The sequence below is a fragment of the Condylura cristata genome, unplaced genomic scaffold, assembly GCF_000260355.1.
Source record: "Condylura cristata isolate star-nosed mole 26May11 unplaced genomic scaffold, ConCri1.0 scaffold00023, whole genome shotgun sequence".
NCBI lineage: Eukaryota > Metazoa > Chordata > Mammalia > Eulipotyphla > Talpidae > Condylura > Condylura cristata.
The window spans coordinates 24,621,216-24,638,249 of NW_004567124.1; the positions used below are offsets into that span (position 1 = coordinate 24,621,216).

Here is a 17,034-nt window from a genome sequence, read left to right on the forward strand (position 1 = left end):
AAAAAAAAAAAGTACTCACCACAGAGTAAAGAATCAGGCCAGCAGATTTACAGTTCAGATTCACCTGCAATTCTAATCTTCAGAATGGCTTCTCTACTCACTATAACTTTGCAGGGAATAAAAAAATAATAGAACTACTGATCAACTTTTTAAATTCAATTTTTGGACACATGGATACTTAAAACAAACAAAAAATAGCTCTAGAACATCTTTCTTTTACATTATGGAGGTGTGGGTAATACCGCTTTGGAAAGGCTGGTCTGGAACTGTTGGTGTGCTGCTTAGTTTTTCTATCATTTTTCCTTTTTTATAAATACAGCAATAAATAGCTTTTCACTTTGAGGTATACCTCAGGTTCAACTAATCTCAAACTCCTGTGAATTAGATAGCTTCTATGTAAGCTAAATAGAGAATCTTCTACCACAGAAGACTCAGACAAGGGCTACTAAATTTTAGTTAAAAACAAGTTCATTTTTATTTTGAAGACAAACCAAATACATATGTACTCACCACTCCATATTAATGTGACTGGTTTCATATATATATACATACATACATACATACATATATATGAAACCAGTCACATTAATATTTGTGAATACACACAAACACACACACAGAAAACACACAAAGAAAAAAAAACAGTAAGATGTTAGAAATCAAGGCTGGGCTTGAACAAATTTCTGATGAAATACAACTAAAAGTTGTGCTTAAATGTGTTAGGCAGTGTGTAAGGTAGTATGACCACTCTTCTATATCTCACTTGCAAAAGTCAGCTTCAAAACAAAATCCCTGGTTATTTTAGCAGGATAGTTTTTGGTGATGATACTGCTTTCGTATGAACAACTACTTTATTCACCCACTTTGTTAAGGAATGTGATAAATAGAAGAATCAGTAACTCTAGTGATACAGAATGCAGAAGATGAAAATACTGATGAACACATTATTTTTTTTTTTTTTTTAACAACAGAGAAGGTGGATTTATTGAAACACACTCCTAAGAGAAGTAGTGGGCGAGACAGGAGTAGTCTGTACCATGAACACATTTTTTTTTTTTCCATGAACACATTTTAAAGCAAAAGAGAAACCCAAGTCTGAAAATAAACCAGGCATAATTATAATGTTGTACAAATGAATATATCCTGAGACAACTGTTAATATACTACTCCTTTGATATGCACAATAATCTCAGATAAAATAATTGAGGCAAGCCTCTAAAAGTTTTACAATAATGTGCCTTTTTCTTTGCTTTGCTCTGCCTTTTTTGCCTAGTTCACAGATGTTAGGCAAGAAGGCCTTCAAAAGATAGCCAGTTATATTATGTTACTCTTTTCTGTACCCTTTATGAAATCCCTTTGGAATAATCAACCTACTTTCAGATTCATGACGATTCTTCCAATGCAGAAAGCATTAAAAAAAAAAAAGACAATAATAATATCTATTGTCTGAGATATGATTAGGGTATGTTTGTTAATTGTCAGTTACATTTGATGTTGACTAGTTTCACTGAAAGAGTGGAATAAAAACATATGGAACATTAAGGGAAAATTCAGTTTGGTCCTAATGAACTTGGGATCTTAGTACTTCAATACAAAGAGAGCTTTTTAAGTATTACTAGCAGCAAAAACTATAAATATCCTTGTTACAGTTGACTAGAAATGACCTCACAGGACTACATACATTTAAGCAAGAATAAATAGTTCATAATCACTTGGCTTTAGTAGCCTGGACATGAGCTTTAGAAGTAAAAGGTAAAGAAGGTATTACAATGTCATGTTTATGAAGATAGTGTTTATGAAGATTGTCTTCTTCAGCTAATATGTTGGAGATACAAGAGGAGACTTCCTTTTGTTGTTCTCGCCACTGAAGTATATTATCTGCCAGTTCTTCTGTTTTAGTCACCAAAATATCCGTCGTTGCTAAAGCTTTACTCTGTGATTTTTGAAAGAAAAAATAGGAGATAAATTACATCTGTTACTAATTTATCACTATTAGGTTACAATACCAAAAGTTAAAACCTTTACCTTCTCCAGGCCACTATACAAGGGCTCCTTAAAATGTGTTTCCCCCACTTTAACTCCTTCATCATTATCATCCTCAAGTCACAAGGCTGAAAACTTTATTACCTTGTCCAAATAATAGCCACGTTGTAGAAATCTGAACTCCAAAATCTAAAAATCTACACAATCTTTAATTTTTCTGTTTTAAATTTTTTATCTGAATGATTATATTTAGTCTCCAAGTTTCTCCAATTTGGTTCTTCTGCCTAGTTCTCTAACCCACAGTTTTCCACTTCAAATGTGCACGGAAGTCAGCAGAGGAGTTTGTTAAAACACAGGATTAGAATGCAAACTAGTACAACCACTATGGAAAGCTGTTTGGGTTCCTCAAACTGCTAAACATGGAGCTTCCCTACGACCCATGGAGCTTCCCTACGACCCAACAATCCCACTCCTAGGTATCTACCCAAAAGACACAAAAACACTGATTGAAAAAGATACTTGTACCCCCATGTTTATTGCTGCTTTATTTACAATTGGAAAAACATGGAAGCAGCCAAATGCCCAAAAGTAGATGACTGGATTAGAAAGATGTGGTACAGGCCCTCCCTGGTGGCGCAGTGGGTTAAAGCACAGCACTCAGAAGATTAAGCCACTTCCGCATGAGTTGGATCCCCGCCTGCCCCGGAGGTGACCACATGGCGCGGCAGACCTCTCCTGACCCGCCCGCTGCTCCCCTCAGCAGTGTACTTCGTCGATCTGCCTGTTCTGCTCCCCACCCTGTCTCTGGTGAAGCCTCCCACCCTCCGCATCTCTGGCCTGTACCCCAGTTCTGTATGAATAAATAAATAAATCTTAAAAAAAAAAAAAGAAAGAAAGAAAGATGTGGTACATATATACAATGGAATATTACTCAGCAACCAAAAAAGAGAAACACATGTCTTTTGCAGCAACTTGGATGGAGCTGGAAAAGATCATGCTTAGTGAGATAAGCCAGAAAGAGAAAGAAAAATACCGGATGGTGTCACTCATAGCAGGAGTATAATGGACCAGGCGAGAAAAAGGGGGGGGGAGGGGAGAAGGGAGGGAAATGCACGGGATTATGGTGGTGGCACAGGGGTGATTTGGTGATGGGAAACCCGCGGGGATTACAATTGAGATGGAAAAAGAAAATGTGCAAAATGATGTAAAAATAAACTTTAAATAAATAAATAAATAAAAAGAATCCAGTAGAAGCAATACTAGTTCCTGCAATAACAAAATCAGGATCCATTAAAGGTAGAGTAGGTGTATGGCAAAAGAAATTAAGTTCCAGGAAATCTTTCTCACAAAAATACTAGAGCATGTCTATAAGAATATAACTATATGATGTGCATTAGTGTATTTACCACAGAACAATTTTTAAATATATTTCCAACAATAAAAAGGCTAAACAAAATGCAGTACAAAAAAAAAAAAAAACACACAGGATCAGATTCTAAAGGTCAAGGTTAATGAAGTCTACAATCCTATCGTTCTAACAAGTTACCAGGTGATGCTGATGTTCTTCACCATACTTTTTTCCTCTATGATTAACGTACAGCTCTAACTAAGCAAGTCACTTCTTTGTGCCCTACTCTACAGAACAAAATAAAAGGTAATGGCTCTCTAGTATACAGGCATAAAGTCTAAATTTCTTAGTCTGGTTCAAGCATCAGCCAAAGTAGACTATCACTGTTCTCCTGAATTACATTTGGACACTGATTTTTCATGTCTTTCCTCACACTGTTGCTGTTGGCCAAAGCATTTTTTCCCCAAAATTTTGTTCAAGATTCAACTCATTACTAACTCCTATGTAAAACTTAAAATATTCTTACCCCCATCTTACTTACAAACTCCCTAAAGTGGTAGTAATTCCTTCTTTGTGCTTGTTGTGTTAACAAGACTTAGCAATGCTGACAGAATAAGACTTCTCAGTTAACCACACCTGACAGTATAAGAGTAGCCTGATTATTAGATTACTAAACAGTCTGTGTTATTAAAGTTAGTAAAGGCAGTTTTAGAATGCTGTGGAGTCTTTGCAGATGAAAAAGTTAATGTTTTTTTTTTTTTAAGATTTATTTATTTATGCTTACAGAAATGGGGTACAGGCCAGAGGTGTGGTGGGTAAGAGGATTCATCAGAGACAGAGAGGGGAGCAGAACAGGCAGTTTGACAAAGTACACTGCTGAGGGTAGCAGTGGGTGGGTGAGGAAAGGTCTGCCATGCCATGTGGGTCAGCTCCCTGGCTGGGAATCAAACTCGTGCTCCAGTGGCTTCTGAGAGCTTCATAATGCAGTGCTTTAACCCCTTGTGCCACCAGGGAAGAGCCCATGTTTGGCTTTTTATGTGAGTACACTACTGATATTAATCTTAAGCAGCAAGTCATTTAAATACAAGAAATTTCTTTAAGATACCTTTTTTAGACCTTTAACATTTTATTTTGCCTTTCCATTTTTATAAAACTATAGTTTCCTTATAATAGGTAGTAAAATGTAGAACTGAAAGTTCAGTTTCTGTACAATAAGGAGTAAAAGTAGATCTGAAAGTTTAGTTTCCTTACAATAAGAAGTAAAAAATTAACCTGAAATGTGCTTCATAGATAACATCTTCTTTATAATTCTCTGCTGTACTCAGTGTGCAAATAAAATAATACTCTTTCACTTCACTAAACCCTGAAAATCTGAGATTGGTCATCTGTTTCTCTTTCATGATAACTACAGTATAGACTCTTACATCATGACTGTAAAGTGACTTCCAAATATAATATAAAAGAACATCTTGCTTTAAAAAAAATTAGTTCATAATATTAGCTATCAAAAAGTTAAACAAGGAAACTGCACTTGAGATTCTTATATTAAAAAAACTGAACACAGCTAAGTGATGTGAAAGGCAGGGATGAGGTACTTAAGTACTATTATTATACTTACCATTTTCTTTAGATTTGCATCTAAATGAGGGATATTTCTAATTATTTCAAGGTGGGTTTCTAATTTCTCAATGAAAGTCACTGCCAACTCCAGCAAATGTACCATATAGCTGCAAGTAAAAGTCTTACTTTTAGTGAGATTTAACTTGTCGCAAAAAAGAAACAACACTGATCTTACTGGAACCCAAACTAGTGTTAGACAAACCTCAATGTCAATATCTTTTCATCTATATAAAGGAATTTCCCTAGTTAAAACCTCATTCCAATTCAATCTACTCACTGTTGGTGAAGAGTGAAGACAGTACATATACCTGTAACAATTATTTTGAATCCATGCATTTACAAAATGTTTTACAATCACTACTTAGTCTTCTGATGTGTGTGCATGTATGTATATGAAATGTGTAATATACACATTAATAGTATTGTACTGAGTAGATCCTGATTATATACACAAGAAAGAGATTTTTAATATCTATTAATTTACTACAAGATACCTGACATTAAGCAAGGTAGTGATTTGCTTATGTTCAGCTAGTAAGGTAGTGGTAGAGAAGTTAGCGATCATATTCCCAAATGCCTGCTTCCTTATTTTATTACTATTTAATATTAATAAACTACTTTTTCAACTTGATAACTTGTAATAGCCCTATAAGGAAGAAAGCAATAGAAAGAATCCCCATTGTATGAAATAGGAAACCTAGACAAAAATTTAAATAATTTGCCCACAGCTTTGAGGCATATGAACTGCAGAGATGAGACCAGAACACAAGTTTTTTTCCCCTCCTTCACTTAACATTTTTTCATCTGTCCTTCCTTAAACTCCCCCACTAGAATTTTTATATATAGGCAACATTAGTTAATAATAAACTTCCTCCACAGAATACAATCTACACATATTAAAAAATTTTAACTATCTTACTTTATGTTACAGATCCAATTTCTATCATTAAAGTCATTAAAGTCATAATGGATAATTCCCAAAACATAACAGGGGAAAGGAACTCTTTACCACAGCTTATAACTCTTGAAAAGCAAAGGATTTTCTTTCTAGTTTGATATACCATAATTAGTAATAATGTTAACATATACAATCACTAGTATATTGCTTAATGATTTATGCTATAAAAGAACTAGTAAACAATACTATTCTTAGAAAAGATATGTAACAATCTCTACTTTTCAGTCTACCTGTGATAAACAGCTTCAATAGGCAAGTTTTCTTGGCACATGGGTTTCAACAGTCTCTGCCTTAGGGACCGCTTCTCTTTTAGCACAGCTTCCAAATGATTATTCATGCTTTGCAGAATATGACACTTCTGAGCTACCAAATCAGAAACAATTAATTATAGTTAGCAGTAGGACAAACAAAGTTTGAAATTACTAAATGTTTCTTTTTACTTTGGTAAGCAATAATCAATCCAACCAATTCTCTCCAAATATTCTCCCTTTGCTATCTTTAATAGCAACATCAATTTTAACATATATAGTAAATGTATATATAAAATAGATATATGTAGTAAAATTTATGATTATATATCTACACATACACACACTAAAAGCCATATTTATCTTATAAACAATTTTTATTTTCTTAATATTTTCCCCTGAAATCAAATATATAGATATATCATTCACACACACACACACACACACACGGTTTATTTTATTTATTTATACAAGAGCTGGGGTGTAGACCAGAGATGTGAGGATGGGTGGGAGGTGGGGAGGAGGTGAGAAGATTCACCAGAGACAAAGTGGGGAGCAGAACAGGCAGACTGACTGAAATACACTGCTGAGAGGGAAAGTGTGCAGGACAGGAGAGGTCTGCCATGCCATGTGTGTCAGCATCCTGGAGACTGAACTCACACTGTAGTACCTGCCTAGAGCTTCATAGTGCTGAGACTTAACTCCTTGCACCACTAAGTAGGCCCATTAATATTAACAATTTCCTCTTACTTTTCCAACTAACAACCAAATCCATTGCTAAATTATTTCTAAGTGTTTTCAACTCAACTTCTAGTTCAGTTTTTATAGCCAGTTATATTCTTCACATAAAGTGTCTTTTGTCATTTCTGCCACTGATATTCTACATTAAATACTAAAAGCCACATTTGTCTAATAAACAATTTTTTATTTTCTCAGTATTTTCCCCAGAATTCAATTAGGAGCTATCAGCTATCTCTTCTGAATTGTTATTTTGAAAATATATCAAAATTACAGAACAGTTTCAAGAATAGTTTATTGAACTCCCCTATATACATTTCACCAATTGTTAACATTTGGCTCTACATTATCCTCTTTCTCTGAACACCCATCCATGTATTTATGCACATGTAGATTTATACATACACACACGCACACAGTATTTTTGTTAACCCTCTTAACATTAAGTTGCAGATATCATGACCTTTCACCCCTAACACTTCTCTATGTCTTTCCCAAGAATAATATTTTTTATACCACTGTAAATATCTAAAATATTTAAGGGCCCTCCCTGGGGGTGCAAGAGATTAAAGTGCAGGACTGCAAGCAAGCTGCAGCTGCTTCAGTGTGAGTTTGATTCTCAGCCCTGGAGGTGACCCACATGGTGAGGCAGGCCCTTCTTGACCTGCCCATTTCTCCCCTCAGCAGTATACTTTATCGATCTGCCTGTTCTGCTCCCTACTCTCTCTCTGTGGTGAATCCTCTCACTACCCCTACACCTCTGGCCTTGCCCCCAGTTCTGCATGCCTGCATAAATAAATTTTTTTTAATTTACTATAATAGTTTATTTTTTTTGTTTTTTTTTAAATATAATAGTTTATTTTTACATCATTTTGTACATTTTTTTCCATCTCAGTTGTAATCCCAATGGGTTTCCCATCACCAAGTCACCCATGTGCCTGCCTCACCTGTAGATCACCTCCAGGACTGAGAATCAAACTCACACTGAAGCAGCTGCAGCTTGCTTTCAGTGCTGCACTTTAATCTCTTGCACCATCAGGGAGGGCCCTTTAGTATTTTAGATATTTACATATTTAGAATATTATTCTTGGGAAAGACACAGTCCAGCATATTTCCCTCCCCCCACTGTTTTTGATCCCATTCCCCACTCCACCCCCACAAAATGTCTCTGGTATATAGCTGTTCATTATTGTTATTTTTCTCGCCTGGTCTATTATACCCCTGCTATTAGTGAAACCATACAGTATTTTTTTTTCTTTCTGGCTTATCTCACTAAGCATGATCTTTTCTAGCTCCATCCATGTTGCTGCAAGACATGTGTTTATTTTTTTTGGTTGTTGAGTAATATTCCATTGTGTATATATACCACATCTTTTTAATCCAGTCATCTACTTTTGGGCATTTGGGCTGCTTCCATGTCTTTCCAATTATAAATAAAGCAGCAATAATCATGGGAGTGCAATTATCTTTTTGAATCAGTGATTTTGTGTCTTTTGGGTAGATACCTAGGAGTGGAATTGCTGGGTCGTAGGGAAGCTCCATGTTTAGCAGTTTGAGGAACCTCCAAACAGTTCTCCATAGTGGTTGTACTAGTTTGCATTCCCACCAGCAGTGCAGGAGAGTTCCTTTTTCTCCACATCCTTGCCAACATTTGTTGTTGTTAGTTGTTTGAAGATGTGCCATTCTCCACTTGAGTGAGGTGGTATCTCATTGTGGTTTTAATTTGCATTTCCCTTCTTACAAGTGATGTTCAACATTTTTTCATATGCTTGTTGGCCATCTGCATTTCCTCTTTGGAGAAGTGTCTTTTTAGCTCTTCTGCCCATTTTTTGATAGGGTTGTTTATTTTTGTTGAGTTTCATCAGTTCTCCATGTATCTTTGTGATCAATCCTTTTATCGCTAGTTTTATGTGAGTAAATTTTTCCCCAATCAGTGGGATGTCGGTTTGTCTTTTGTAATGTCCCTTTTGCTATACAGAAGCTCTTTAACTTGATGTAATCTCATCTACTTGTCCTTGCCTTCACTATTGTTGCATTGGGTGCTCTATCTTTTAAAATGCGGCTAAAGTGTATGTCGTGTAGTGTTTGGCCTATCTTTGCTTCCAGGTAATTTATGGTTTCCGTTCTTTGCATTAATAAATATATATTTTTTTAATTTAACTGGTAAAATACTACCAATACTTAAAAATAGTTCATATTTAAACATCATCAAGTGTTTCAACAATCCTTCACAGAAAAAGTTTTTTCTAATAAAAATATTCAACCCTGGGCCCTCCATGGTGGTGCAGCAGGTTAAAACAGCACTAAGAAGCTAAAGCCACTTCAGTATGAGTTTGTTCCCTGCCCTGGAGGTGACCACATGGTGAGGCAGACCTCTCCTAATCTGCCCGCTGCTCCCCTCAGCAATGTACTTCATCAGTCGGCCTGTTCTCCCCACTGTCTCTGGATAATCCTCTCACCGCCCCTGTACCTCTGGCCTGTACCCCAACTCTATATGCATAAATAAATAAATCTTAAAAAAAAAAATTCAACCCTGTGCTCTAACTAATATGTCCTTTTAGTATCCTTTAATCTGGAAAATTCAGAGCTTTTCATTGTCTTTCAAGCTTTCCCAACTTGATCATTTTCTGTACTGTTTGTACTAGTTAAGTCAATAGGACTGTCTGGTGCTTATTTAAGGTAACCTCCAAAAAAGTTGGAATTCCAATGATTGTGTATTTAACCAAATAAATCACTTACCTAAAAAGAAAGGATGAACAACATCTGCTGTATCTTTTTCTAGTCTTAGGAGTTCAATTTCCAGGTTTTTCTACATTAGGAACAAAAGTAACATGTAGCTCAGTCAGGAAGTGGCCTGAATTAAAAGCTTAACCTTTAATGAAATTGTATAGTCTTTAAACCCAGGAATATTTAGGGGCTATTGGAGAATGATGCTAGTAACCCAGAGGATTTACTGAAGATTTTCATGTTGGTGTTCAAATCCTGTTGCTGCTACTGCTGCTACTATTATTACCATTAATATTATTACCACTATTAATTACTAAAATTAAAAACTATCCAGCTATGTGCTAGACACTGCTCTAAGTACAAGAGTATTGTAGTCAGAACCAACTAAGGCTTTCTTTCCTATACTAGAAGTAGAAAGCAAAAAGTCTAACATAAATTACCTGGTTGATTTCAGCTTGAATATCTGTGATCTGCTGTTGTCTGGAGAAGTTCTCAAAGCAAGAAGCTGATTTCTTAGCTATATCTAACATTTCCTGTTGGTAAGTGAACAGAAAGAGGAGCAATATGTCACATAAGTTTCTTTGTGCATTGGAATAGCAGGTTCACAGGTCTAAAGTATAAGGCTATGTTAGGCCCAACAATGACCCCCCAAAAAAATTACAGAGAAAGAGTATTTCCTTTTTTTTTTTTTAAGATTTATTTATTTATTCATACAGAACTGGGGTACAGGTCAGAGATGTGGAGGGTGAGAGGATTCACCAGAGACAGAGTGGGGAGCAGAACATGCAGATCAACGAAGTAAACTGCTGAAGGGAGCAGCGGGCAGGTCAGGAGAGGTCTGCCGCGCCATGTGGTCACCTCCGGGGCAGGCGGGAATAGAACTCATGCGGAAGTGGCTTTAGATTCTCAGTGCTGTGTTTTAACCCGCTGCGCCACTAGGGAGGGCCGTATTTCCTATTTTTAAAACCTCCACTATCACAAATCCTTCCCCCAAATATCTAAAAGAAAACCAAATAAGATTTAATCATTTTATACTATTTCCTTACATAATAGACTCGTGTTTCTGATAGCTCATCAAAGTATTCTAAGGCTAATATTGCTGGAGAATAACCTACATAAATAACCAGGAACCAGTTTCTCTAATCTTCCTGAGGCTAAAATCAAACTCCCCCAGCCCCCCCCCCGCCCACCTCACAGAATCGTGATTTATTAAAGGCTACATGTCATACATATTGTCTCTTTATATTTTCAGTCTCTTAAATAATTTTTTTTCATTATAAGAAGACAACCCCTTTCTTTTAATTGTTTCATTCTATTAGTCTCCATTTTATTGCCTCCTTCGGTTTTAGGTTTTATCAGAGTAAAAACACTGTTTATCTCCTTACCGAATAACTAATTTTCTGTGTAATCTTCTTTTCTAGAATGTTAGCATAGGAAAGAACTTTAGAGATCACCTAGAGCAAGGGTTAGGAAACTAAATGTAACCTACCTCCTGTTTCTGTTTAGCCTGTGAACAATGATTTTTGTATTTTTTAATTGTTGGGGGGTGGGGGGAAATACTGTTTTTTGACATAAGAAAATTACATGAAATTCAAATTCCAGGGTCCAGAATAAAGTTTTATTGAAACTCGACTTTTTTATTCATTTACCAACTATCTCAGGCTGCTTCAATAACGCAACAGCCTATGGACTAAAAATACCTCATATATTTATTCTCTGGTCCTTCATAGCAAAAGTTTACTATCAATTTTATAAACATTTACTGAATATGCAATGTAAGATATAAAATAGTGAATAAAATAAGCCCCGTGATGTTAGCAAGCTCACAATGGGTGGAAAAAATATTCAAATCAGAAAGAATTAAATGTTATAAATGTTCACTAGGCCCTCCCTGGCGGTTCAAGGGGCTAAAGTGCATCACTGCAAAGCTAGACTGGCTGCAGCAGCCTCATCATGAATTCGATCCCCAGCCAGGGAGGTGACCCACGGGTGCAGCAGACTTCTCCTGTCTCACCCACTGCCTCCCAGTGCACTTCATTGTGATCTGCCTGTCCTGCTCCCCACTCTGTCTCTGGTGAATCCTCTCACCGCTCCTGCACCTCTGGCCTGTACCCCAGTTCTGCATGCATAAATAAAAATCTTTAAAAATATGGGAATGCAAACTAGTACAACCACTATGGAAAACTGTTTGGAGGTTCCTCAAACTGCTAAACATGGAGCTTCCCTACGACCCAGCAATCCCACTCCTAGGTATCTACTCAAAAGACACAAAAACACTGATTGAAAAAGATACTTGTACCCCCATGTTTATTGCTGCTGTATTTACAATTGGAAAAACATGGAAGCAGCCCAAATGCCCAAAAGTAGATGACTGGATTAGAAAGATGTGGTACATATATACAATGGAATATTACTCAGCAACCAAAAAAGAGAAACACATGTCTTTTGCAGCAACTTGGATGGAGCTGGAAAAGATCATGCTTAGTGAGATAAGCCAGAAAGAGAAAGAAAAATACCGGATGGTTTCACTCATAGCAGGAGTATAATGGACCAGGCGAGAAAATAACAAAAATAATGAACAACCATAGACCAGAGACATTCTGTGGGGGTGGAGTGGGGAATGGGATCAAAAACAGGGGGGTGGGAGGGAGGGAAATGCACGGGACTACGGTGGTGGCACAGGGGTGATTTGGTGATGGGAAACCCGTGGGGATTACAATGGAGATGAAAAAAAAAATGTGCAAAATGATGTAAAAATAAACTTTAAAAAAAAAATCTTTAAAAATAAATAAATAAATGCTCGATAACTGTCAGCACAAATAAGTGTGTTTCCCCCACCACTAACAAGGTGGAAGATGAAGCTGGAAATCTAGCTGCCAACACAATTGTAGATCTGTAGTGTTATGATAAACAATCATAGTGACAAAAATAAGAGCAGTTGAAAGTTTCCTGTTGAAGAAGTAACATCACAAATAATACATAGATATTTAAACAGTGTTAGCATGGAAAATAAAACTAATGGGGTTAGGAGAAGGAAGGAATAGGGAGTGATAGCTTAATAAGGGTGGGGTTTCCACTGGGCTAATGTTTTGATAAGTTTCACAACATTGTGAATATACTTCATGTCACTGATTTTCTAAACTTTAAGCTGGTTAAAATGGCAAGCTTTTTTATGTATATATTACACAATTAAAAAAAAAACCCACTGTGATAACTAGCCAACAACAAAAAAGAAAACAAGGCAGAGACACATGAATCCTTGGGAAGATGAAATTGTTAAATCCTAAATGAAATAGGGAGGGGGGGATAAAGTCAAATCAATAATGACTCCTAAGATTCTGCTTCAGGTGACTGAACAGATAGTTATACCATTCACTAAAGTGTTTAATATAAGGTATCTTACTGATGACAGAACTGAAGACAGGGAAGTTACATATTATTTCATGTTCACAGTAACAGTGTAAATTAGGGCTAAAATGAGAAATATGGTGAATATTTCATGTTTCCATATCCATCTGACATTCCCTTTCTTTCTACTCTCTCTTAAGTAGATGGTAAATAAAGTAGAACATCTCCCATCTCAATGTAACCCATTTACTCACTGTTATCACTCCATCTCTCCAGGTATATATATATACCTGAGATTAGTATATAATCTCAGTTGTATATTTGCAAACTGTTGGGTTCAACAAGAGGGTGAAGAAGTTCAGCCAAGAACATTCAAAAGAACCCAGAGGGAAAAGAGAATGTTCAAGAAAGGGAGAGCCAAAAAGGAGAAAGTAAAGAAAGAGCAGCCAAATTCCTCTAGTAAACCAAATTCTAACTATTTGAGTATTTTCTTAACCCATACCTTAAAAAAAAAAAGCAAGAAATGAAGAATATAGAAAAGTCTTTTCTTTTGGCTATTGCAGTTATATACTCTACATTTTACATGCAACTGGGGCAAAGGGACTCTAAAAATGAAAGGGTCCTAAAAGAGTCTGTGTAGAGCATTTCTGTTGACTTTGTTGCTAAGCACTAGAAGCTGAAATTCAGACCCAGCTTACTTAATATAAAAATTTTTACAACATAGTAACAATTTTATAAAAATTGTATCTGTGGACATTCTTCTTCATTTTGTCCTTCATTCCAGATGGGGGGGGCATTAAAAAGGAGGCAGTACAGCAGAAAAGTTAAGAGCAGAAGCTGTGAAATGGGGGAGGGTGTGCAGAAGAGGACAGGGCTGAGATATGTGAAAATAGTAGGTGAGCTGTTTTGGAAGGCCCAGGTCCTTATCTTATCCACTGCCAGCAGAGGGAGCTTTGATCAAGATGATCAAGATGCCATGATTCACTTAAGCTTGCCAGAATATCTGTGATGTAAGAGAAGTAGAGCAGCCCCAGGACAGAAACTAAAATACTTCCCATTATCCTACAGACAGTTTACCCTACCTTTCTTTCCAGAAATAATTCTTTAATAAGCAGATCAAAACAGAACAAAGTACAAAACATCTATATACAAAGTGGTATAATTATAGGCATCAGTTTTAATTTTTAATACAGGTGGGATGATTGAGCACTGTAAGAACAGACTAAAGAGGGTCATATACCAAACCATTTACAAAGAATAAATGCTAAATATTTCTATCAAAAAGTAGGTTTACGGCCCTCCCTGGTGGCGCAGCGGGTTAAAGCACTGCACTGAGAAGCTTAAGCCACTTCTGCATGAGTTCGATCCCCGCGTGCCCCCGGAGGAGACCACATGGCGTGGCAGACCTCTCCTGACCCGCCCGCTGCTCCCTTCAGCAGTGTACTTCGTCGATCTGCCTGTTCTGCTCCCCACTCTGTCTCTGGTGAATCCTCTCACCCTCCACATCTCTGGCCTGTACCCCAGTTCTATATGAATAAATAAATAAATCTTTAAAAAAAAAAAGTAGGTTTACATATGTAAAGTTTGCTTAAAGAAAAATCACAGGGCCCTCCCTGGTGGCACAACAGGCTAGGACACAGTACTGCAAGCTAGTCTAGCCACTTCAGTGCTAGTTCAATCCCCTACTGTGATCCACACAGCACAGTCGACCTCTCCTGACCGCCCACTGTTCCCCTCAGCACGGTATTTCATTGATCTGCCTGTTCTGCTTCCCACTCTGTCTCTGGAGAATCCTCTCAGCCCCTGCACCTCTGGCTGGTACCTCGGTTCTGTATGAATAAATAAATAAACCTTAAAAAAAAAAAAAGAAAAATCACATACAAATCTGTAAAATTTCTTCACTGAGTCTAGCTGTGCTTCAAGATTGCAGGAGAGGTTTAAGGTGTTAAAGAGTTACAGATTTTACCTGTATGAAAAACAGGTAAAAGCAGCAGCTGCTCCTCTGCCCACCTGTGCCTATGCAGGTGCTTCTTTCCACCCACTCTCTCCCTCTGCGGGCAGCAGCCTCCCGCCTGCCTGTGACCTGTACCATGCAGGGTCTTCTCTCACTGACCTCCCTCAGTGGAGGCCTCTCTCCTAAGGCCGCCTGCCTGCAGCCATGCAGGTCTTTTTCTCTGCAAACCTGTCCCTTTTGGGTCAGCTCTTCTGTCCACGTGTGCCTATGCAAGTGTCTTTTCCTCTCCTGTCTTCCTAATAAGCCTACTTTTTAAAAATTTTTTTTAAAAAAAGGAAAAGAAAAACAGGTAAAAGTTGTCTAATAGGTTAAAGGACACTAGGAAGATTCTTCCCCTCAAACTACCACCAAACAGATTATACATCAATGCCCAAAATGTTCTCACCAGAAATGCTGGTTTAGGTGTTTATCTCCTCAATATTCTCTAAAAGAATTAATACCAAATATTTTGAGTTTGCTTGTGGGTCTGCTAATCCTAAGCGGCCTATCCAACTTCTATTTTGTTACCTACAGTTCTGTATTCCTAAAGCAAGGTCAGAACTGCCTGGTCACAGGAGCCCAACCCTACAAGGTGCCTGGCAAATCAAATAAGAGCATAAAGTTAGATAGCTAGATCACCCTGGGAAGGGTGTGCATCAAGAAGTATGACCCAGAACACGGGAGGGCGGGGAGGGGGTGTTGATTGGTGTATAAGGACCCCAGAAGCTGATCAGTGGAACGCCTTATTGATAAGACTGAAATCCTGACTGGGGAGTCAGAGCTTGATCTACCATACCAAGCCATGAGCAGATGAGTACAGTTCCACCCTTACCCTGCTTCTTCTACTCAGTCTCCTTTTCTGCTTCCCCATATGACTGATGCTGTATGACCAATTTATCAATTAAAGGGCCAGGGTCTTGCTCTGGAGCAACATCCTGCATTATGTAGCCTGCTGGACCACTCCCCTTTCATTATCAGTGTGGTGTTGCCTGACAACATTTACCAAATGTTACTAATTTACAAATTACTTGGTTACAGAATTGGACAAGTGAAAGTACTAGGCAATTTGTTAAGAAAACATCAGAGAGGTGAAGAAAGTGAGTGGGGAGTGCTGTGATTGTTTCATTTTCTGATGGACTCATTACTGCCCCTAGCCCCATCAAGTTTCCAATCTGGAATATGTGGTTACTAGGTCTTCAAGTCATCTAGGAGAATTCTGCCAAAGAAGCTGAAACTCTGTCAAGATATTGCCACAATATCATTATCAGGTTCATCTTTGAAATGACATAGTGTAACAGAAAAGGGAGCCTCCAGGACCTAATTTTACTTCACTGAGTAACCAAGTCAGTTTCTTGGTCCCTTTAGGCTTTTGTTTCTTCGTCTTATAATTACGGTTAAGGTAAACTGACTTGTCTAATGACTTTTAAGTATTAAAAAATATGTATTTTCCATTAGCCTTTCATGTGCATACTGCTAATCTCGGCAGTTGATTTTACCTTTCTAATTTACAGTTTCCTTTTTAGTGAAATTAAATTTCGTCTGTATCTCAAAATGTATCTCCCTCAATCTCAAGTTTCCCACCCCTTGTCACTTATATCCCATTATTTCCTACATCTTCAGTTTCTCTCTTCCCTTTGGCCTATAAATATGATCTTCTTTGCCCAATCTAAAACTACGGCCCAAACTAAAACCCGATGGGTTAATCAATCTCCCTCCACTCTACCCAAGTTCCAAAGTCTGGCCGGTCTTTTCGCTGTTGCCCATTAAGGGCTCCGCTAGCTCTAGTACAACTACCCATCAGCACTACCACCTCACAGCTACCTTCCATCGCCACCGTCGGCACCCCCTTAATGACGCCATCACCGCCCACGCACCTGAGTGACCATTCCCGAAGCAACGAAATGGCCCAGCAGCAGCCCGGCAGCGTTAGGCTCGGACGCCGGATCCCAGGGGTTGGCCGCTGCCATGGCGGGGACCCGCCAGCCTGGGTGGCGCGCAGAGTGAGTGGAACTCCAGGAAACGCGCCGCGCGGACTGATGACGTCACAGGGCGTTTCCTCCTAGGCGGAAGC

The 17,034-nt window shown here is 37.9% G+C and overlaps 2 protein-coding genes across 2 annotated transcripts in view; both read right to left on the reverse strand.

Moving 5' to 3' along the window:
- STARD9 (StAR-related lipid transfer (START) domain containing 9) overlaps nt 1-297 on the reverse strand; it is a 103,798-nt gene extending 103,501 nt beyond the window's left edge. The window contains exon 1 of the mRNA XM_004687551.2: nt 221-297. Within this exon, the coding sequence (XP_004687608.1) occupies nt 221-297 (77 nt within the window). The remainder of the gene's footprint in view (nt 1-220) is intronic.
- Nucleotides 298-1,035: 738 nt separating this feature from the next.
- On the reverse strand, nt 1,036-17,026 carry HAUS2 (HAUS augmin-like complex, subunit 2). The gene is made up of 6 exons (XM_004687552.2): nt 16,838-17,026; nt 10,063-10,155; nt 9,635-9,704; nt 6,140-6,272; nt 4,950-5,058; nt 1,036-1,933 (listed from the first exon to the last, which is right to left on the reverse strand). Exons 1-6 carry the CDS (start codon nt 16,928-16,930, stop codon nt 1,709-1,711), a joined length of 723 nt encoding a protein of 240 aa, XP_004687609.1. The 5' UTR covers nt 16,931-17,026; the 3' UTR covers nt 1,036-1,708.
- Nucleotides 17,027-17,034: the final 8 nt, after the last annotated feature.